The sequence below is a fragment of the Saccopteryx leptura genome, chromosome 2 (genome assembly GCF_036850995.1).
Source record: "Saccopteryx leptura isolate mSacLep1 chromosome 2, mSacLep1_pri_phased_curated, whole genome shotgun sequence".
NCBI classification, from domain to species: domain Eukaryota; kingdom Metazoa; phylum Chordata; class Mammalia; order Chiroptera; family Emballonuridae; genus Saccopteryx; species Saccopteryx leptura.
The window spans coordinates 112159159-112183146 of NC_089504.1; the positions used below are offsets into that span (position 1 = coordinate 112159159).

Sequence of the window (23988 nt, forward strand, 5' to 3'; positions counted from 1 at the left end):
CTGGAACACCTTTGGGGAGGCAGGTGCCCATGGCTGAGCATTGGGCTGTGCTGCTCAGAGCTTTCTCGTGTTTCTGTGTGAATCTGATTGGTATGTTGGGCTGGGGCAGTCTTGCTGGCATGTGGCGGTTTATTTATATATATATATATTTTTTTCTTTTTCTTTTTTTTAATTAAAAATTTTAATTTATTGTGTTAACATGGTTTCAAGTGTCCTACTCAATATAACATCCTCACCATCCCCCCAGTAACACCCCCATTTCATCACCTTTGCCCCCTTCCCCATCCCTCCTTCCCCCCTTTTCCTCTGGGAATTGCTGCCCTGTTATCTGTATGTTATTTATATGTAATTTGGCCAATCCCTTCACCTTCCTTGCTCCTGTCTTCTCATCTCCCTTCCCTCTGACAGCTGTCCTTCTGATCTTTTTTTTTTATTTTTTTATTTTTTTTTATTTTTCTGAAGCTGGAAACGGGGAGAGACAGTCAGACAGACTCCCGCATGCGCCCGACTGGGATCCACCTGGCACGCCCACCAGGGGTGACGCTCTGCCCACCAGGGGGCGATGCTCTGCCCCTCCGGGGCGCCGCTCTGCCACGACCAGAGCCACTCTAGCGCCTGGGGCAGAGGCCAAGGAGCCATCCCCAGTGCCCGGGCCATCTTGCTCCAATGGAGCCTTGGCTGCGGGAGAGGAAGAGAGAGACAGAGAGGAAGGAGGGGGGCGGGTGGAGAAGCAAATGGGCGCTTCTCCTATGTGCCCTGGCCGGGAATCAAACCCGGGTCCCCCGCACACCAGGCTGACGCTCTACCGCTGAGCCAACCGGCCAGGGCCTGTCCTTCTGTTCTTAATGGCCCTGCTTCTGTTTCTATTTTGTTCCTCAGTCCATTGTGTTTATTAGATTCCACATGTAAGTGAGATCATATATTTGTCTTTCTCTGCCTGGCTTATTTCACTTAGCATAATGCTCTCTGGGTACACCCATACCGTCACAAAAAGTAAGATTTCCTTCTTTTCACTAGCTACCTAGTACTCCATTGTGTATATGTACCACTGCTTTTTTATCCACTCATCCACTGACGGACACTTGGGCTGTTTCCAGATCTTGGCTATTGTGAACAATGCTGCCGTAAACATGGGGGTGCATATCTTCTTTTGTATCAGTGATATGGTATTCTTAGGATAAATTCCTAAAAATGGAATAGCTGGGTCATAAAGCAATTCGATTTTTAATTTCTTGAGGAATCTCCATACTGTTTTCCACAGTGGCTGCACCAGTCTGCATTCCCACCAGCAGTGCAGGAGGGTTCCCTTTTCTCCACATCCTCGCCAGCACTTATTCTGTGTTGTTTTGTTGATGAGCACCCTTCTGACAGGTGTGAGGTGGTATCTCATTGTGGTTTTAATTTACATCTCTCTGATGATTAGTGACATTGAACATTGAAAGTTTACTGGAAACTGCCCTAAATCCTGTATTTCCTGTGTGGAGAGTGCAGGGCAGCTGTCTGCCCAGGAGGAGCAGACTGAAATCCTCTTTGTGCTTCAGGCCAATGCTGTAACCATTCAGCTATCCCACCACAGCTCTGAAGTTTTCTCTGACTCTCTGGGCTAGCCAGCCGGTTACCTATTAGAAACAAGGTGGAACATTGTAGTTGGACACAGTGTGACATGCCCATGTGTAGAGAGCTGCTTGGAAGGAAGGAAGCTAGATATTTAGGGGATAGCATAAAACTTGGGAGGATCTAGTGAAAAAGGAAATGAAGTGTGTGTGTGTAGACACGGGAAGACTCTGGAAAATAGACAAGTGCATCTTCAAAATAGACTTTGTTTCCTTCAAAAACATGCAAGGTGACACCTATTCACCGTGACTTCATAAGAGGGGAACTTAGACACACATGAAGTCCTAAAGAAGAATCAACTCCAGGCTTTATTTAGCTTCATTCTGACGGGTGAGCTTTAGTGTCTAATATTCTGAGGTTTCCTTAGGATTTGGCTTATTGGGGCTGGATGGCAGAATGAGTTAGGAGTCAATGACCAGCTGCATGTGTAATTCTGCCGCAAGTAGAATGGGGCTGATAAGCTCTGGACTGTGATGTTGCAAAAGGCAGTGAAGTAATATGCACAGTTTTATGAGAAGAGCTGTGAAAAGCTATTTGAGTTCATTGACCAGATTGTCTTCTGGGTTCAAACTGATTCAGTAGGACCTTTAAAGACCAAACAGAATCTTGGGCTAAACCATTACTGGTGATTTCTTGATTCTAAAGATACTTGTGGAGAATGAAACTTATAGTTTTAAATTTGATTAGGATAGTCTCTATTGAAAACACCATGTTCTTGACCATGAACTCTGGTGGTGGACCACTTGGCTCCAGTTTGATAGTGGCCAGATGAATATCCTCATCAAGGCTCAGTTTCATTGCCTGTAGAATAGGCGCAATAATAGTACCTCTCATAGGGTGGTGGTAGAGATGAGGTGAGTCAACACGTGCAGAGGGCCAGCTCAGTGCCTGGCCCAGAGTGGGCTCTCCATAAAGGTTATCTGTTTGTAAAGCCACAGAGGGGGTGGTGGTTGATGGTCCTTGCCCTTTGCTAACATGGGGCTAGAGAGGACAAGTGGCATCATGCTTCTCTTGCTTCTTGCTGCCCTGTCATAAAATGATTTTCTTGGGCACTGATGGTGCTTCTGCTAAGGCCCTTTCCTACCTCAAGTTCTGGGTGATGGGTACAAACCCTAACTAAGCTCGGTCCAGTATTTGTTGAGTGTCTACCACAGGCATACAACTGTACACTATGCAGGACACACACACAATATAAAGTCATGCTCTTTATGTGGATATCCCTGTAGGAGGATAAACCTTACACGTGAAAATCGAAGAAAACACTCCCAATAACAATTTTTATAGTTGGATAATGGGCTACAACAGTGAACAGAACAGATGAAAACCTTGCTAAGGGCAGTGTGGTGGGAGGCCATCAGCCCTGGCAGGGCACCCGGGCATTTCTTTGAGTTGGTGGCATGTGGTGACGAAAAATAGAAGTCGGCTGACTTCTTGGTGGTTTAAGGATTGCTGTTCAAGTCTCTACAGACAATGCATTTTCTCACTCCCCATCCTGCGAGGAGCCGTCCCCACTCCCTCACTGTTGGCAGCCTGCTGCTCTGTGCCACTCTGAGAGGAAGAGAAAGGCAATGAATGGCATGTGGCATAAAGTCATTCATTAAGGTAAGAAAAAATAAGCATAAGATAAGGGGGTTGAAAGTGAGAGGTGGGGGAGGGTTACTATTTTAGATTGCGTGGTCAGGAAAGCCCTCTCGATATAAGAATGTATATATCTATTAACATGTATATGACTATGTATTAAAAAAAGCAGTAATTCGTATTTATTAAGGACCAGGCACTATGCTGAGTTGGGCTCACTGTGTAATAATACTTTAGAGAGGAGGCAGCAGGTGGGTGAAGGCACCGGGGGGGAGGGTCACTGAGGAAACCCAGGGACTGGACTGTTGGATTGCAAGTAGCCCCAGCTCAGTGTTCACAAAGGCCCATGTCTTAATACGATGTGTCCCACATGGTGCCCAGTGAAGTTCATAAGCACATACTAGACAGTCAGTAAATACTTGCTCAAGACTGGTTGCAATCTGAAAGAAACACTGGCTGCTCTGGGGGCAGCGTGCTGATGTCATGGGTGTCCCTGCATCCTCAGCCAGCTGGAGGGCAGTCTATTCTGCAGCCTTGCTTTTGGTGTGTATGACATTCAGCCTCCAAAAGGCTGAGCGTTTCTCCATTCATCCTTCTAAACTCAAAACAAGCTGTGTGTCTGAGACAAAAGGGTCTAGAAGACCAGTTATTCTATTTTTTATTGGCAGTTAAATTTTTTTTATATATAACTATCGCCTACAGAAGCTAGAGCTAGAGCTAGTCCTTCACGGTGTCTGTTGCTTCCTAGGCCACTTTATAAAAAGCCCTTTGGCTTAGTAGGCTAATTTAGAGCAGGAAGTCCAAAAACAGTCTCAGGTGCATTCCTGGGATTCCTGACATGGTGCCTGTGATTAGGGAAGAGTTAGCAGCTTGGAAACAGTCCCAAGTAACATTGAAGTTAATCATTGCCCTTGTATTAACAATTTGCTTAGTTATTTTAAGTAATTTGCTTAGTTTTGAAAGTACCTATCATTAATTCTTCCCTCAAATTCTCTGCAAAGAACTGCAAAATTTCTCTCAATATATTAAAATGCACCAAGCATGGAATGAATGCAATGATATGAAGGAGTGGCTGTGATAAGTTCTGGAAGGGACACTAAATTTTAAAGAATGCATTTAAAATTTTAATATTTTCATTTTAAAGCCACCCACACTCATTGCTGCCACTCAACACAGGGACCTTCAGTTCTCCACAAAGGAGTGGAGCATACATTCCCATTTCTGATAATGCAGCGCCGCATTTCTCTGTTAAATTGATAATTTACTTATGATCTTTTCGTTTTTATTCACATTATTGAATTCAGTGGTGCTGCTAATGTAAAGGTAGCTTAACTAAGGTCTAGAATATTGAATGTGACATTGTGAGATCACGGAGTCATTCACCAAATTAAATTTTTAGATTTAGGAGAGTGATACACGTGCAGAATTTGAGAACTCAAATGGCGCCGTATAGATAGATGGTTAATAAGGAAAACCAGCCGTGCTCTGCCCTGCTGCCATGGCCCTGAACTTGGCTCTCCCAGAAGCACATAGTTTCTAACCCTTTTAGATAGTTCTATCACCTTTCATCTAAGTGATGTTTTTATATTGCTGTTCTTGCTTTATACCTTTTAAGAATTTAATATTATCTACAGAAAATGTAGAACCTTTGCCCTGGCCTGATAGCTTGGTTGGATAGAGTATCATCCCGGTCCACAGGGGTTGCCAGTTCAATCCCTAGTCAGGGCACATACAGAAATAGATTGATGTTTCTCTCTTTCTAAAATCAATAAAAAATTTTTTAAAAAAATATAGAACATTTAATTGTATAATTTCATTTACCCCATCCCCACCCTTTATGCTATAGTTGTCCTAAGTATTATATCTAACACATAAATCAACAAGATAATGCCATAATTTTTGCTTGCTACACTCCTATATATTTCAAAGAAATTAAGAGAAAAAGTAATTTGCATTTAGATAAATACCATTTTTTGTTCTCTGCATTTCTTCCTAAAGTTTCAAGTTTATATATATATATATTATTTCCCTTTAGTCTGAATAATGTACTTAACATTTCTTATTGCTCATATCTGTTCAAGGATTCACTTAAAATTTTCTTTCATCTGAAAATGTCTATTTTGCTTTCATTCTTGAAGGGTATCTTCATTGGATATAAAGTTCTAGATCGTCTGGTTTGATTTTCTTTAGCACTTTAAAGATATTGTTGGACTGTCTTATTGCCTCTGGAGATGTGGATGAGAAGTCACTGATCATTTGAATCATTTATGTAACATGTTGTTTTTCTCTGGCTACTTTGAGAATTTCTCTTTAGTTTTGGTTTGCAGCTGTGTGACTCTGGTGACCTAGGTGTAGTTTTCTTTCTATCTTCCTTGCTTAAGATTTACTGAGCTTCTCGAACCTGTTCTCTGTTTCCTTAGGCCAGAAAGATTGGAGGTTTCTTTCTTTTCTTTTCTTTCTTTCTTTCTTTCTTTCTTTCTTTCTTTCTTTCTTTCTTTCTTTCTTTCTTTCTTTCTTTCTTTCTTTCTTTCTTTCTTTCTTTCTTTCTTTCTTTCTTTTTTTCTTTCTTTCCTTCCTTCCTTCCTTCCTTCCTTCCTTCCTTCCTTCCTTCCTTCCTTCCTTCCTTCCTTCCTTCCTTCCTTCCTTCCTTCCTTTCTCTCTCTCTCTCTCTCTTTCTTTCTTCCTTTCTTTCTTTCTAAGTGAAGTGAGATGCAGGGAGGCAGACAGACAGATTCCTGCATGCACCCTGACCAGGATCCACTAGGCAAGCCCCCTACTGGGAGATGATCTGTCCATCTGAGGCCGCTGCTCTGTTGCTTAGCAACCGAGCCATCTGAGCACCTGAAGCAGGTCATGGAGCCATCCTCAGTGCCTGGGGCCAACTTGCTCAAACCATTTGAGCCTGGGCTGCAGAAGGGGAAAAGAGAGAGAGAGAGAGAGAGGAAGAAGGAAGAGGGGGAAGGGTGGAGAAGTAGGTGGTTACTTCTCCTGTGTGCCCTGACCAAACCTGGGACTTTCACATGTCAGGGTGACACTCTACCCCAGAGCCAAATGGCCAGGGCTGATTGTAGTTTCTATCAGCATTTTAGCTGGTTTTTTGGTTCTGACTTCTCCTGCCTTGAGGCTAAATTTCAGTGCCCCTCCAGAACCTTCTTCCTTTGTCCCCTTCCATTGTTATGAGGTAGATTAAAAATATTTTCCAGAGTTCATAGTTTTTGTCTGTGGGAGGGTCATGTCTGGTAGGAACTATCAGTCATATCAGAAGCAAAAGAACTTTATGTGATTTTTTTGCAGTCCTTATTTAGTTTTTTGTTCTCTGTCATTAAAGGCTTTCTGAAAATGTCTCTTCCTTCATTGTTTAAGATATTCGGTGTGCAAGCCATTCTTCTAAAAAAATAAGCTTCATTGTCGAGTGATCAGTTAGGGACTGGCCATTTCCTTGAGTTACTTCAAAATATTATTTTTCAGTTCTGACCAGTTAGCTCAGTTGGTTAGAGTGTTATCCTGAAACACCAGGATTGGGTTCGATCTCCAGTCACACATACGGGAAGAGACCAGTGAATGCACAACTAAGTGGAACAGCAAATGAATGCTTCTCTCTCTATCTCTTTCTATCTCTCTCTCTCTCTCTCTCTCTCTCTCTCTCTCTCTCACACACACACACACACACACACACACGCACGCACACTCTTTCTCTATTTCTCTAAAATCAATCAATAAAAAAATGTATATATTTCCCCTCCTGAGGACATCCAATTTTTCTAGGGCACAACCTTTCAAATTTCGTATTGTGGGAAATCTACTTGGATGCCTGCCTGCAAAGTCAAGTTGAAGAAAGGTCTTGCCGTTCAGCATTTAGACTTCTATTTAATTTTTCAGATTTCAGCCCAGGAGCTCCAGTCTCCTTGGATACATTCCTCCAGAGAGTAAGCTTTCTCAGCTTCTGTTGGGGTGATGGAGGAAGTTGCCTGGCTGTACAGGTTGGGGAAGCTGTTCGAAGGGTCCAGCTGTTCCTTCATCTAACTTACAGTCAATCCTTTTAGTTTTGGCCTCACTTTATCCCTGAATTCAGAGGCTTCGGTAACTCCAGTGTCTTGGGATTTTCTGGGGTTGTATTTGAATTAGACAACTTCCTGTTGGCTCCCGTGTTCCCTCTGCCACCCCCAAGAAGTGTTGCTTTTGCTTTTTCCATCCTGGAGGACTACCCTCCACACTACTTCTGTCCACACCAGGAGCTTTGAACTAGGGTCTGGTGTGGGCTCTGCCCTTCTGTGTTGATGCCTCTTCACTCCTTTACTTTCATTTGGGTGGGGATTTTGGAGCACTGTAAAAGTATGTTAGAGAATGTTACACTTCCCTTATTAGTAGTAAGTGAATAAATTATAAAGCGCCAATTTGAGAAGAAAACAGTTTTCCTAGTAAATAATAAAAGCAGACTTTTCTTTGTATTGTACAAGATTGAAATCTTAATCAACCATGGAAAGCATATTCGCGTACTGTCCAGCAAGAGAGTCCAGTGGAGGGAATGGTGCTTATATATGACTTAGAATCCCAGAGTTTCTGAGCCATAAGGGACGTGTGGGTTTTGGGGAACAGAAGTTTTTGCACTTTGTTACTAGTGGTACTCACTTTGAAAATGACAATTTCTTGCACTTAAATATATAAAACAAAAATATTATGATTTCCCTTACCCCAGGCATTAAAAAAATTCTTTTATAAAACTCCTGAGCTCCTTCCAAGACCACTGGGATCTCCCAGAGCACAGAAAAATCCTTGCTTTAGTGGTGATATTTCACATTGTTTTAGCCCAAATAATGTGTACAACCACTGCTCTGGTGTAAGTGCTTTGAGAATGTTAAAAGCCATAGAAGGTAATTAAAGTTTACTGAGCACTCTCTATGTTTTAGGCATTGTGTTATGGGTTTATACACAGTGTCTCATTTAATTCTCACTACGAGGAACCAAGGCCTGGAAAGACCAGTGCTTGTTGACGGATACACAGCTAAGAAGTGGAAGAGCTAGGACTCACACCCAGGTCTGTCGGACTCTAAGCCATTCATTTAACCCAGGACTGGGCATGGTCTGATGGGCTTTGGCTCCTGGAGCCCCTGGAACCATTCCTGGGGTGCTGTACCCTGAGGGCTGCCTCCTGTTACTGACCAAAATATAATGATAGGATAGCTTATGGCAAAAAGCAATGCGTGTCTCTAATCCACAGGCAACGCCAGCTCCCCGATACTCCACCCTACTCGGCATCAGACTCCTGCTCTCCTCCACAGCTCAAAGGTGAGTGCCCTCCGCCTCCCGCACAGCGTGAGCCTTCTTCAACTTCCGGTGGTGAGGGAGAGAGACACTCCTCACCTGTGTGTCCCCCAGGTGCATGGTGCCGGACTCCGAGGACTCCAGCTCCTTTTCTCCTCTCTGCTGCTGCACCGGGGACACTGCCTCTGCACCCTGCTCAGAGCTCGTCGGAAATGAGCGACGCCGGCCTTATCCACAGCGGCTTTCGCAACTGCTACCCAATCACCGGTCATCCTGCGACCGCCCTGGACCAATCCGTGTCCTCTCATCTGGGGTAAGTTGTTCTTAGTATCAGCAGCCTCTGTGCCACAGCCCTGGGTAAAGAGCAAGATGTTTGGTTATGGAAGACCTCAGATCAGTCAGCCCCCCACAGTGCCAGTAGAGTGAACAGTGGCGTCCTGTCCAGGAGATGGCAGTGTTGAGACATATATCAGACAAGGCCAGGCTCAATGCTCTTGGCTTTAGATCATCTTTTAATTAAATAGAACCCCACTGAACCCAAGGTCCTCCTCCTTCAATGAGAAGCTAAAGTGTCAGAAATATACAGGGTGATTCTGGGTGATGGAGAAAGCCCTGTATGTACGGGCAGCCTCAGCTAGAGCACTCAAGGGAATTGGTGAATGAGCTCTCAGAAAAATACCTGTCAATCAAGATTTGTAGTAGTATTTTCTTCTCTTTTCCTTCCTCTTCCCTTTCATTCTTCATGTTTGACCTAGAAGATGACAAAAAGAACGAAGCCTATTAAAAACTGTGGTAAAATTCCATGTGAAAAAAAAATTTCAGGCGTAAAAGGCATACCTGTATTTTAAGTCTTTACCTTCTTTGTCTCAGTGAGTTCTCTGCCTTCATCAGTTTTTCTCTTCTTCAAGTAGGTGAGTCCCAGGTCCATTGGGGAGAGGAAAATGAAGTCTGAGGCCAGTAAGGCTCATGGAACAGGTGCTTGCTTCGTCCACTCTATGCAAGGGCCTGGTTTTGCAGACCAATCGGGTGCAAGGAACCCCAACTCATTAGAATTAGACTTAGGAAGGCAGAGAACAGAGCCCTGGGACATTAAATTTTACTTACTGTAACATGGAAAGCTATAAAGGCCCCTAACTTTCATTTTGGTTTCTTGACTTTAGAGCCTCATTGCCACCAATGAAGAAGAGAAAATGCACACAGGCGCTGGAGGACTCCGGGGACTGTCGGATGTGGGCCCATGACTCCACACCAAGTAAGCCAACCCAGGGCTTGTCACTGCATTGCCCATTTAATCAGGGGTTTATTTTTTAATTAAAAAAATCCCCATTGATGAGAGAGAGAGAGAGCAAGAAAGAGAGAGGAAGAGGGGGAGGAGGAGGGAGAGAGAGTAGAACCAACTTGTTCTGCTTAGTTGTCTCCTTTAGTTGTGCACTCATTGGTTGCTCTTTGTATGTGCCCTAACTGGGGATTGAACCCACGACTTCCACATGCTCCATCCACTGAGCCACCCAGCCAAGATCAAGGATGATGATGATGATCATGATGATCATGATGATTTTCCCACCTTGAAGCAGCCCTACAAAATTGTTTTCTCTCTCATAGGAAGGCAGTGATAGTCCTGGGAGCTTGTTTCCTCCCTCTTGACGTACTGTTCCATGCAGTCTTAAGTGGGTCATGCGGGAGCTCCCAGGAAGAGACACCATTCGCTCTGTCTGCTGGAGGTGAAACCCCTGTCCTTTCTATGTCAGGGACAAAGTGCCTCCGAGGACCCAGACTCCGGGCCTGGGAAAGCTAGGCAACTGGCCGCACCTTCAAGAGCCTGCTGGTGTGCTCATGGCTCTATTCAGTACATACTCTGATTCAGTAAGCTTGAGGTGGGGTCTGCGGTCCCGTCATTCTAACAAGTTCCCAGGTGATGGATGCGCTGGCTCACGGGACGTACTCTGAGGAGCAAGGCTTTAGAGGATTTCTCCAGTGGTAGACAGATGAGCTTCCTTAGCACTCACTTCAAGCAGGTTCCCAGTAGATCTTTGAAATTTTGTCACATCATTTTAGAAGTCTTTTAGCACAATCATCTGATGCCCAAGTGGTCAGCCTACCTTGTTCTTTGTCTTATATAACATATGACACATTATGTTTTGAGCTTAGAGATCTGATCAAGTTGAGAAAACTTGGAGTTTTTGAGTCTGGAGCCTTGGACTTCAGAATTTTCAGAGTAAATGCTATGGCACTTACTAGGGCAAAGGATAATACTACACACCAATTTTACTGGCCACTGAAAATAATCAAATGTAGGCAGTGTGAACAGCGACCCAAGTTCAGGGTACCAAGTCACATTTCTTCTATTCTCACGCATCAGGTTGGCAAGGTGTCTGCAGCTTCCCTCTTGGGGGTCCCCCTCCCGTTCCTGTCCCCAAACTCTGGAGGTTTATCCTACCCTGAAAGGAAATGCATGTGGCTTTCTCACCTGCTTACCCTGCTGCATCAGCCTTTGAAGTTACATGAGAGCTGGTCCTTTCGAGGACATCTGGCCTCAGCTCCAGCAGGGGCTCTGGGGGTCCTCCAGTGGATGCTGACTTCCCCCTTGCCCATCTCCTGGGAGTGCTGTGACAGAACTGTGCTGCACAGCCAGCCCTCGAATAAACCAAGCCTCTTATTGTCTTCTTTTCTTTTACATAGATCCACCATGGCTAGCTAGCAGAGGCTTGACTTTTCTTATTCAACCTTCAAAACACAAAATGCAAACGAAAGGCCCCTTTCCAGATAAGATAGAACTCTCCATCTACCTTCCTATGAAAGGTTACTCTAATTTCTGCAGGGATCCTTGCCTCCAGCCTGCAGCTTCAATGTGATTCTCAAACTCAAAAGGCTGAGTAGAGTCCCAGCCAGATGAGAGAACCATCTGTTCGCCCTCCCACAGATGCACCAGCGGAGCAAGGCACCCAAACCTTCCAAGCGTTTCCTCATCTAACCAGATTGCTGTTCAAATCGTTCCGGTCATTTCAGAGTTAAGCTTCATCCTGTAAGGATTTTCTGCTGCCTGTCCCTGGGAAGGGCATGGGTTTTTCACCATCTCCAGAGAACAGCCGTGGAAGACTAACGGAAATGTCCCAACAGATAGCAAACATCGAATCCCTTGTTTAACATTTATTCAAAGGCCAATAAAAAGCTAGCTGAAGATCATTTCGACCATTTAGAATCCAGATAATGTTTCTAGAAATAATGTGCAGATGGGCGGGGGGGGGGGGGGAGAAAAATTCAGTTAATCCAATTGCCAAGTTTTCATTATAGTTTATATTTTCAGCAAAAGTTTTGTAGCAGAGAGCTCAGGTTTGATGTTGCAGCGGCCAAGAGTTTTTACAAAGGATCCAGGGAAATGGCACATGGGTGACGGAAGGAGGAGCTTCTGCCGGTCTTACAGGCAGGATTTTTGACGAAAGATGATGTTCTAAATCATCAATCAATAAGGGTTTTCTGGTGACCTTCTTCCAAGGAGTTCCACTTGGGCAAGGGTTCCAGATCTCCATGTTTAAGTCTCACAGTGGAAAATAGCTGCGTTGCTGTGAGCAGGTGTCAAACCTTGCCCTGAGAGAAAGCCACTGGTGGGCAGGCTCCTATTAGCTGGTTCTGATCCGCCATGGTTTGGATCCCAAACATGAGAAGGTCTTTGGCCCCATGTAATCTGAACCTCAAATATAAAAGGGTTCATGGTCTCATATGGTTTGCACCTCATATATAAAAGGGTTTATCAGCTCCAGAGTTGTGACCTTTGGCCCCCGGGGAGAGGTGCAGTGGCTGAATTTGCACTGTAGAATCAGAAGAATCGGTCTCATCTCTCCAGCAACTGGGAACTCTCAAAGCCTCACCTTTCTGGATTATCAAATGAGAGTCATAAGTTCTACTTCACCTACTTCCAAGATTTTTTAAAAAGGAATGCATGAGAAAATATTTTGAAAGACATTCTAATGCAAGCTCTGAATTTTCTCCAAAAGGTTGGGGCTTGGGCAGTTTGCTGCCTTCACATATCTGCTTCTCTCTTCTGTGACATTTTCTCAAGAAATCCTCAGTGTAGCATGAATCTCTTCTCTTCCGCTCAACAGCTGCGATGCTAGGCAATTTGTTTCAGTTCTTTGAACTTGTTTCCACATTTGTTGAATGAGATGAAGACTCCTTTCCTCAGAACCACTTTCTACATCTATATGACCCCGTGATTCCACTCCTAGGAATATCCTAACAGAATTTTGTTCATATGCCCACAAAAAGACATGCACAAAAATATTCACAGTCACATTACTTATAATAACCACAAACTGAAAATAACCCAATGCCCGTCAAGGGCAGGATAAACTGTGGTAGAGTCATATAATGGAGTACCCTGCAGCAGTGAAGATGAACAAACAACTGCTGTTTGCAACAATAATAAGTGAATCTCATAAACATAATCTTGGAAAAAACAACAACAACAACAACACATAAGAGTACCTATCATATTATTCCAGCTCTATAAACTTCTCTCTGGTGTTAGATTTCAGAGTAGTGATTTTTCTTGGGCAGAAGAAAGTAGTAATGGGAAGAGAACAGGATGATGTCTTCCAGAGTGCTAGAATGTCCCGTTTCTTTTTTTCTTTTTCATTTTTTTTTAAGTGAGAGGAGGGGAGATAGAGAGACAGACTCCTGCATGTGCCCTGACCAGGATCTACCCAGCAACCCCTGTTTGGAGCCAAAACTTGGACCAGCTGAGCTATCCTCGGTGCTAGTGGCTGATGCTCAGACTAACTGAGCTATCTTCAGCACCTGGGACCAACGCTCGAACCAGTCAGCCACTGGCTGTGAGAGGGGAAGAGGGAGAGAAGGGGGAGAAAGAAGTGGAGAGAAGCGGATGGTTGCTTCTCATGTGTGCCCTGACCGGGGATTGAACTCAGGATGTCCATATGCCAGGCCGATGCTCTGTCCACAGAGCCAACTGGTCAGGGCCATAATGTCTTATTTCTTGATGGTGGTAGTTACCTGGTATATCAGTTTATTAAAAAGTATCAAGTTGTGTACTAGTGATCATGTGATTTTCATTGTATATATTATACTTCAAAAAAGAAACTTTTTAATAAAATCCTTAGTAAGTTGATGAGAAACTATGTCAAGTGTCTGGGACAGTGCCTGTGGTGCAGAAAACACACAAGAGTAGTAGATATTATTGTTAGTCTTAATAAGTCCCTGAATAGGCTCAGGCTTGTGCCTGGAATTTCAGTGTGAGCTTGTGGTCCCAGGTTCCCACCTCCAGGGTTCACCAGCTGAGAGCCAGCTCCCAGAGAAACCACAATTATGTCAGTCTTTTTGGAGTGGCTGCCCCCAAACCCTTGCTGCTATGATGAGACAGGGTGGAAAATGCCGTCATCTTCAAGGACAGTGCCCCTGCTCACTGCCCACTGTCCCTACCAGCACCTGAAGGAGTGGAGCTGGCCTTTGGCTGCTTCCCCTGGCACCTTGTCCTTGCCACCATGCTTGAGTGCGAAAGGGCCTGAATTAGCTAGTATTCACTCACATCTGATAGCGTTACCATGGAGGCCAAGAGCAGAAGTATTTGTTAAGGCTTCTTGGGAATAACTGAGTCACTTGAGCTGAAACAAGTACGTGGAATAATGACACCATTGTTTGAACTCTCACTGGTGATAGACACTGGGCTAAGTTCTTACAGGCATCACTCATTGAATCCCTTCAGCAACCCTGGCAGGTGTCTTATGGTTACTCACATTTTGCAGATGAAGAAACTGAAGCCCAGAGTCCTAAAACCATTGCCCTAAGATTGCTTAGCCATTAAGCGTAGAGTTGTGATTGGAATTAATTTCCAAACTTTAAGCTCTTGAAATTCCTTTATTCTCTCTTCATTAAAGGGGAGAGGAAGGAAGGATGAAAGAACTAGTTTCTCCCTTTTTCTGAATTTGGTATGAGCAGGAGGAATGCTAGGTTTGCTGTTGTTGCTTTGAATATATTGAAGGCCAGGTAACTTTGGGAGGAGTGAGGACACGGAGAGAGCCCTTTGCAATGCCCTCCTTATGCATAGCTGGGTACACATGTCTCAGGATTTCGAGAAATTATTCCCAAATCCATATTTACGAAAAAGAAAGAAAGAAAGAAAGAAAGAAAGAAAGAAAGAAAGAAAGAAAGAAAGAAAGAAAGAAAGAAAGAAAGAAAGATGTGTTGCTTAAGTGACGTGTAATAGTGATACCCCAAGAAAAACACATTTTCTATGGCAATTAGGATCAAAAGCAAACTGGAGAAGCCCTGTTATTTATTTTAGGAAGTCCTCAATAAAAGTATAAAGCAAGAAAGTTAGATGTGTGAGAGAACACCCAGCCTCTCCTTCTGTGTCTTCCCAGCTGTGGCTCAGTGCACGCTCTGTGGGAGCCAATGTCATAGTTCTGCATTGTTCTTGCAACGGGCACCTGGTCTCACGAGTAACCACTATTTCCCTTCAACTCCTGATGTCAGGCATGAGTAATGTGGGGGAGTTAAAAGGAAAGGGAAACAGTGAACGAACGTACCGATCTAATTTACATAAAAACTATCTGCGGTTGAATCATGCAGTTTGAAGACATACTCAAATTAAGACAACTTGCAACGATTATGCAAAAACAGTAGCTTGCACATGTAAAATTGCTGTTATTTGACCGTTTTGATATCCAGAGTAGCAGTTTCATATAGTTAATACTACAGACAAACAAGATATTTTCTGCCATTTTATCTCGGTATCAGCTTCTGAAAGTGCTGTCACAATCATTTTCTCTACTTGTGTAATGTTGCAAGTTGGGCAGGACACCTGCTTTAATTCCCATTTTGCAGTTGAAGGAAGTAAGACACTAAGTGAATAAATAACTCACCTAAGTTGGAAAACTAGTCGAACCACAGAATCTTGATGCCACAAGGGGCTGGTAATAAATTAGAATGCATTGATAGCAATTAACAAAAACAAAGGGAAACCAAGACAAAACCCAAAATCTCAAACTGCCTTCAGCAAAATAAACAAACAAATAAATAAATAAGCAAGTAAAAACAAAACCAGAGAATTTATTGACTTCTGTAAACCAAGAGTTTAGGATTGACACCTAGCACTCAAATCATGCCATCAGGACTTTGTGCCCTGCGTTCTCAACCGTGCCTCATGTCATGCTGGCTTCATCCTGGGCAGGCTTTTTCCTGGCATCCCTAAATGGTGCCAGCAGCTGTTAGTGATGTATCTCACAGGTTCAAATCTCACAGAAAAGATTCAGCATTTTTGAACCCACATTCCTAGTAGTGTTGAGATCCACTCTGCCTGGATTAGATTAGGCCAAGGTGTCTCCCTGATGCAATTCACTGGGGAACAATTTTTTTTTTTTCATTTTCTGTTGCATGAGGTTTTAGAACTGTTTCTATATATAAATATAAATATTTCTGCATTGCTGATTCCAAATCTGAAATCTGTTTTTTGGTGCAGGCTCTAGTTTTTATGCAATTTTAATTTCTTTTTGTTACAGTTAATGGCATGCATTGTTTTGTTGTTTTTTTTTTTTGCATTTTTCTGAAGCTGGAAACGGGGAGAGACAGTCAGACAGACTCCCGCATGCGCCCGACCGGGATCCACCCAGCACGCCCACCAGGGGCGACGCTCTGCCCACCAGGGGGCAATGCTCTGCCCATCCTGGGCGTTGCCATGTCGCGACCAGAGCCACTCGAGTGCCTGAGGCAGAGGCCACAGAGCCATCGCCAGCGCCCGGGCCATCCTTGCTCCAATGGAACCTTGGCTGCGGGAGGGGAAGAGAGAGACAGAGAGGAAGGCGCGGCGGAGGGGTGGAGAAGCAAATGGGCGCTTCTCCTGTGTGCCCTGGCCAGGAATCAAACCTGGGTCCTCCGCACGCTAGGCCGACGCTCTACCGCTGAGCCAACCGGCCAGGGCCGGCATACATTGGTTTGGTTTTTAAATTGGAGTTAAAGGACAACGACTCTTGGATTGAACATAACCACAAGGCAATTAATGTTTTACAAACATCACTTTTACATAATTGTAGTTGTTTTTAAATGTAAAAAATTATTATCTAATAAAAACAAAAACATCCTTTTCTTCTGATGCCAAGCAGTCATGAACCCCTCAGCAGTTTAGCCAACCTGAATTGAATGACTTAGTAAGAGATTTGGGCTTATCAAAGAAAGCAGCTGAGTTATTAGCCTCCAGGCTTCAAGAAAAGAATGTACTTCACCAGTCAGCTAAAGTATCCTATTTCAGGAAGCGTGAACAAATTTTTGTGGACTTTTTTTCCGAAGACAAACACTTTGTTTACTGTCATGATATCAGTAGGCTTCTCAGCCAGCTAGGTGTTACCACTTATACTCCAACAGAATGGAGGCTATTTCTTGACAGCACTAAACAGAGTCTGAAATGTGTTCTCGTACACAATGGTAACGTTTATGCAGTGGTTCCAATTGGTTATTCACCTCATCTGCAAGAAGATTATAATGACATAAAAATTGTCCTCGATGCCTGACCTGTGGTGGCGGAGTGGATAAGGCATCGACCTGGAATGCTGAGGTCACTGGTTCAAAACCCTGGGCTTGCCTGGTCCAGGCACATACAGGAAGCATCTACTATGAGTTGATGCTTTAAAAAAAAAAATTGGCCCTGGCTGGTTGGCTCAGTGGTAGAGCGTCGGCCTGGCGTGCAGAAATCCCGGGTTCAATTCCCGGCCAGGGCACACAGGAGAAGCGCCCATCTGCTTCTCCACCCCTCCCCCTCTCCTTCCTCTCTCTCTCTCTCTTCCTCTCCCGCAGTGAGGCTCCATTGGAGCAAAGATGGCCCAGGCGCTGGGGATGGCTCCTTGGCCTCTGCCCCAGGCGCTAGAGTGGCTCTGGTCACAACAGAGCGACGCCCCGAAGGGGCAGAGCATCGCCCCCTGGTGGGCAGAGCGTTGCCCCCTGGTGGGCGTGCTGGGTGGATCCTGGTGGGGCGCATGCGGGAGTCTGTCTGACTGTCTCTCCCCATTTCCAGCTTCAGAAAAATACACACACACACACACACACACACACACAAAACAACAACAACAACAACAAAAAACAAAAAAAAATTGTCCTCGACTTTCTGAAGTATGAGGAGCATAACTGGATCATTTGTGTGGATCTTTAAATGGTAAATTTCCTGCTAGGACAACAGAGAGGTTTCACAAAGTATCCTTGCTTTCTGTGTTTGTGGGACAGCCGAGCTTGGGAGAAACACTGGACACAGAAGGAGCAGCCGAAACGTGAAGCTCTGGAAGTAGGGATGCAAAATATTGTGAATGAACCTGTAGTTAATCGAGACAGGATCATTTTCCCCCCACTTCACATCAGACTTGGCTTAATGAAGCAGTTTGTTCAGGCTTTAAATAGAGAAAGTGAATGCTTTCAACATATTATTTCTGCTTTTCCTGCCTTGTCTTTCGAGAAGATAAAAGCAGGTGTTTTCGATGGACCTCAAATTCAAACCCTCATACGTGACAAAGAATTTGCCAGGAAGACGAATAAGGAGGAGAAAGCAGCATGGCAGTCTTTTGTGGTAGTTACAAAGAACTTCCTTGGCAACAAAAAAGCAGAAAACTATGAACTTCTGGTTCAAAGGATGCTGTTGGCTTTCCATGACATTGGATGTAACATGAGTGTTAAGATTCACTTCCTGAACAGTCACCTTGATAAGTTTCCCAAAAATCTTGGAGCTGTTAGTGATGAGCAGACTACTGCTGGAGCATCAAATGAGATTGTCCTCAACAAGTACACAAACACAAGAGCTACAAGTGCAAATTTTTTTTGTGTGCGTGTATTTTTCTGAAGTTGGAAACAGGGAGGCAGTCAGACAGACTCCCGCATGCGCCCGACTGGGATCCACCAGGCACGCCCACCAGGGGGCGATGCTCTGCCCATCTGGGGCATAGCTCTGTTGCAACCAGAGCCATTCTAGCACCTGAGGCGGAGGCCATGGAGCCATCCTCAGCGCCTGGGCCCACTTTGCTCCAATGGAGCCTTGGCTGCAGGAGGGGAAAAGAGAGACAGAGAGGAAGGAGAGGGGGAGGGGTGGAGAAGCAGATGGGCACTTTTCTTGTGTGCCCTGGCCGGGAATCAAACCCGGGACTCCTGCACACCAGGTCAACGCTCTACTATTGAGCCAACTGGCCAGGGCCCAAGTGCAAATTTTTGCCTGCATAGAATTTAAATAAGTTTTGCGCAAATTCTATGATTAAAATAAGTGTTTTAATATGTTCTCTTTCAAAATTATAGACAAATTCTGATGCAACCATATCTTTTAGTGTGTTAGTGTATTTAATGCATTATATAAATTATTATATTTTCACAAAGTTGATGCCCAAGAAGACATTCTACTTCATTATGTTAAACTAATGTTGAAAATTTTACAATAAGATGAAAACCTAAAATCTTGAATTGCAAAGAAACTGTAGCTTACAGAGAAAAACTAATGTCAGATTTGAGATTAGCACACTCAAATTAGGTAAGAACAAGTGCTTTTGTGGATGAGACAAAAATTTGGTTCCCCAGTGTATTGGTGCAAATAGTGAATACTGTATTTGAAGTGTTCAAGCCTGGCTGGGTCCCCTACCCTCCTCCAGCTGAAAGTGGACTTCATTGGAACCACACAGAATGGAAGGGAGTAGATGCTGTGCAGGAAGTAGGGTAGATCGATAGCAGGGCACCTTCGATATCACTGACCTCAAGCTGCTCCTTCTATAGATGAGGAAACAAGACTAGCCACATGCCCCCTGCCTCCCAACCCTTGTCCCTTCCCACATGGCCACTCTGCCTTCTACATAGCCTATTCATTAGCTCCATGCAACTGTTTGTGAGTCTAGGAAAAACAACGTTGGGGGAAAGATCTAACACACCTATGTCTTTGCAGTGACAAGTAAGAGTCACAGCAGCGAAGTGCAAGACCATGACAGTGAGGAACAGAACATGATGCCTGCTGACCAGTGCTCTCCTGCTCTGAAGTGGCAGCCGTACCAAAGTGTTCTTTGGAATAGTTTATTAAATGCTCATTATGAAAAACTGTAAGTGGCCTTAGGAACCCTTTGTGGTGGGTTGGAGAGCGAGGAGAAAAAGGCAGGGTTAATTCTCAAGACTAAATCCAAGTCTTTGGGCTTTTGATGCCATCCCTGATCAAATGCAATGGGCCATGAGAATGTGTGATTTACTCCTTATGTTTTGCATTCTAACTAATGAATTGCTAGAACATGGGTTTCTGGCCTTCAGGAATCCAGACTTTTAATTATTACTATTGTTTAAGCTGAAAACACAGGGTATATAGAATGTGGAACATCTAGAGGGGAAAATAGAAACAATCTTGTGGCATACTAGAGTAAAAGGGAGAAGCCCATTGGGTACAGAATGTGTGGGACCTTTGTCACTAGAAAGGAACCAGGCCCAGAGCCGGTCTGCCTTGGGATGACTGGTGGTGTGTGGGTTCTTGATTTTGTTCAAGAAAGATTTCACAACATGAGTTCAGGTGATTCTGAGAATATGTTTACTAAAGCTGGAGATAGTAAAATCTTCTTCTTACAGTAGAAGAAGCAACAGAAGAGAGCCTATGTGGTGCTCTGCTTTGGCTCCCTAGAAAAATTATAGAAAAGAAGTGAGCCACACTAGGCTGCATGGACTCACTGAGAAGTAAGTCATAGTGACAGAAGTGAGCCAAGGCGAAGCTGCTTTTAGCTCACTGAAAAGTCTAGGATAGAAGAACTAACAGGAGAGAGCCTAGGTGGGGCTTCTTTGGTTCTCTAGAAACATTATAGGAAAGAAGTGGCCCATGGTCGGGCTGCTGTTAGTTCACTAAAAAATCAGAGAGAAAGGGGTCTTGGACACAGGTTCGGGGGTTAGCTGGGGATGAGCTGCTGCCGCCCATTGCTCCCCTGGTTGCAGATCTCATGGGGATCCAACCTTATAGTTGAGGAGAGAAAAGTAAAGATGCATGCCTGAGACAAAGGAAGAAAGGCATGGGTATGTTCCAGGGAGTGCCTGTCTAGACTTGAAATTCTAACTCATGATAATGTACCCAGTAAACAATGGAGAGAGAGGGGATCTTTATTAGATCACATATTCAGTTTAAATTAAAATATGGAAAATGAAGATTTTCTGAATTACTAACATTTTATCCTGCAGCTAATTTAAAATTCCAGAGAATACATTCTGGGGGGCCATGATAAATTTTAGCTAGTGACACCTTCTTTTTCCAACATCTAAACTGCTAATCAGTATTGTCAGGTTCATTTTTAATAATCTCTGCAGCAATTATAGCCATTGGTGGCTTTGTATTTGGAGACTAAAATTAAACCATGAAAAATGTTTTTAAATTGGAAAAGTTTCATCCTATTCTTATAACATTATAGTTTCAAGAAACATGTGGATGTATCCATTATTGCTTTTAAACATTCTTTTAAACTTTTCTTTATTTGTTAAGATATAATTTACCCACCTAAGTCTTCTAGAATTTTTATTGATTCTAAATGCCTTCGTGAAACACTAGACAATGTTAGTGGTTAATAAAATTTCCAAGTAATAATATGAAATGAGAAATGTTGGCTTACAAACTTGAGGGCCTTTATGATACTTTTAAAATTCAAATTGAACTTCTTTAAGAGCAAAACTTATTGCTAAGACTTTTATACAAGATGAATTGGGAGAAAGAAGGCATTTCCTTGAAACAAAATCTAAGGACTTAAATAGACTTGAGAGGTGGTGTGTTTAATAGGAGTCAGAAAGAAGCAAATTGCTAGTTGCATTATTGAAATGTCACAACTTTGTGTCTTTGCCACTGCATGCACTTACAAAAATAAAGGAAGAGTCCACAGGTCTTGGTTTTGAGCCTTAACCTTCATTTGATTATCTTCTGGGGGAGTGTTCCATATTCTACCTTTAATATGAGAACCGTGGTATGAAATCGTCAGACACACACACAACATTTTAATTGACACCTTCAATGCATCCTAGTCTTTATGCATATGATTTAATCAAGTTTTCTAGGTAACTATTATCTCTTTTCTTACTTGAATAGATTATTATTTTTTAAGTTTATTTGAACAGCCAATCTATACTCTACTAATCTAGAAGAAATGGAGACCACAAATGGTATCAACTCAAAGGTGTGAAGGAAGATTTACACTGCTCACAAAAATTAGAGGATATTTCAAAATGATAATGAAGCGATAAAAAAAGAAGCATCTGATTTTTTTTATCAAACAAGAACATCAGAAAAGCAAATGACAAGTCAAAGAAAGTTGTTCAATTATGCAAATGAGATGCAAAATCAATATTTATTTCATTGGTGAAAATGCACTGTACAAAAGGCTGAAAGTACTGCAGTGTTTGCACATTCCCTGATCCCCTAATTTTTGTGAGCAGTATATTTTGAAGCCATAATTTGCTTTTCTTAAGCAAAAAGAAAGGCAATATTCATCTGGATTAGAGTTTGGGCTTTCTTCATTTCACTCATTTGTGTCTTCTTAGATTATTATGTCTAATTTGTTACAAAAATATTGTTACTTAGTTAATATTTGGGGATTGAAAATTTATCACATTTCTTTTTTTTCCTGAATCATATATAAAACCTGTGTTAAAAGATATCTTAAAAAGCCAGTTTGGTTGACTTTATAATTAACTTTTAATGTCAAAAACTGAATTGCTATACTTAGGTTCATAGATTTATTTTATTTTATTTATTTTTTATTTATTTTATTTTTTAGTGAGAGAAAGGAAGGGAGGCAGAGACAGACTCCTGCATGTGCCCTAACCAGGATCCACCTGGCAAGTCCACTAGGGGGTGATACTTTGCCCATCTAGAGGCCCTTGCTCCACTGCAACTGGAGCCATTTTTTTTAGTGCCTAAGGCAGAGGCCATGGAGCCATCCTCAGTTCCCTAGGGGCCAACTCACTCCATTCGAGCCATGGCTACAGGATCAGAGGAGAAGAGAGAGAGATAGAGAGAGAAGTGAGAGGGGGAGGAGTGGAGAAGCATATGGGTACTTCTCCAGTATGCCCTGACCAGGAATTGAAGCCAGAACATCCATACACCAGGTTGACGCTCTACCACTGAGGCAACCAGCCAGGGCCCATAGATTTCTTTAACCAGACATTGGTGTTTAAGATTCAGCATAATCTTTGACAGTATAATTGTTGTTGGTTGATTCAGTTTCTGTTACAGCTTTCCTTAAATTTCAGGCTAATACTCATATCTGTGCTGCAAACCTTATCTGCTTCCTTCAGAGTTTTGACAGTGAAACATGGAAGATCACAAAAAAAGATATTTTCTTTTATCTCAACCAAGACAGTTCTTATTACCCTCTGTAGTAAAATCTATATAGTTCAATCCATCTCGCCTTTAGATGAACAAACTAGCAGATTAGTTCTAGAAACTTGAGTCAATATAAAGTTCCCAGATGGCATTAGACATGTGGTCTTTATCAAATTCTTCATTCAACGGATTTCTTGTTGCTGCTGGTGGGCACCGTGATTGTGGAGCCTTTGACTCATCAGCTGCTTGAGGCCAATCAATGACCCAGTGCACTTGATTCATCATGAAGGTGCTTTACTTGCAAAGAACACAAACACTATTTGCCCAAGAGACCCATTAGTATTTTCCGTCTCTGGAATTAGAGGACAATTTAGAAACTCTATGTTGTCTATTATAGTGGCAACCTTCCAAGCTGAGATCCCAGGATGCAAAGCTCCACGCAGAAGCAGAGAATTAGCACAGCAGTAAAGACTGCCCTCTCTCACCTCTGGTCCTGGGAAGGGGCTTTTTTCCTGAGGAAAAAACCCACATTTAAAAATTTGGATGAAGTAAGTCACATTCTGTATCTATAATATAAAAAAAAAACTCACTAAAGGAGTTTTCAACTTTTATAGTCTCTTCCCTACTTGAAAATGTTTCACATTTAGCATGTCTTATTTTTATGAACATTTAAAAATATTTAAATATGTAAAAATTATTAATTAATTCAGCATTTAATTAAAGAGGTAACATTCTATTGAAAAATATTTGATAAGACAAGCAAAGCAGGAATCTGATTTTTTAGCCACTTCACCACTGTTGTATTTCTTTCTGCAGAAATAACCAACACAGCAGGTTTTCAGTGCTATTACCAGACTGGATGGATAAAAAAAGAAATGACCGCACTCTAGAGAAAACTAGTTTTCAATCAGTAGTGTGTCTGACTCTGGGTAATCTGTTGTCAAGCTATTCCTTATATTTCTGACCTGTTTGCTTTATTTGTATGATCACCAGTAGGCTAAATATTCATTCCTATGAGTAACTTTTAGAGTATGGTATTGCTAATTTACAGACTTTAAAAAAAATACTTTATTTATTCATTATAGAGAGGGGGGGAGAGAGAGAGAGAAGGGGGGAGGAGCAGGAAGCATCAACTCCCATATGTGCCTTGACCAGGCAAGCCCAGGGTTTTGAACTGGCAACCTCAGCGTTCCAGGTTGACACTTTTTCCACTGTGCCACCACAGGTCCAGACTTTTT

General features: G+C 42.9%; 1 protein-coding gene across 1 annotated transcript in view; it reads left to right on the forward strand.

Annotated features, from left to right (window-relative positions):
* MYRFL (myelin regulatory factor like) overlaps positions 1-23988 on the forward strand; it is a 121364-nt gene that overhangs the window by 34444 nt on the left and 62932 nt on the right. The window contains exons 3-6 of the mRNA XM_066368544.1: positions 8411-8478; positions 8569-8767; positions 9615-9706; positions 19364-19514. Of these exons, the coding sequence (XP_066224641.1) occupies positions 8411-8478; positions 8569-8767; positions 9615-9706; positions 19364-19514 (510 nt within the window). The remainder of the gene's footprint in view (positions 1-8410; positions 8479-8568; positions 8768-9614; positions 9707-19363; positions 19515-23988) is intronic.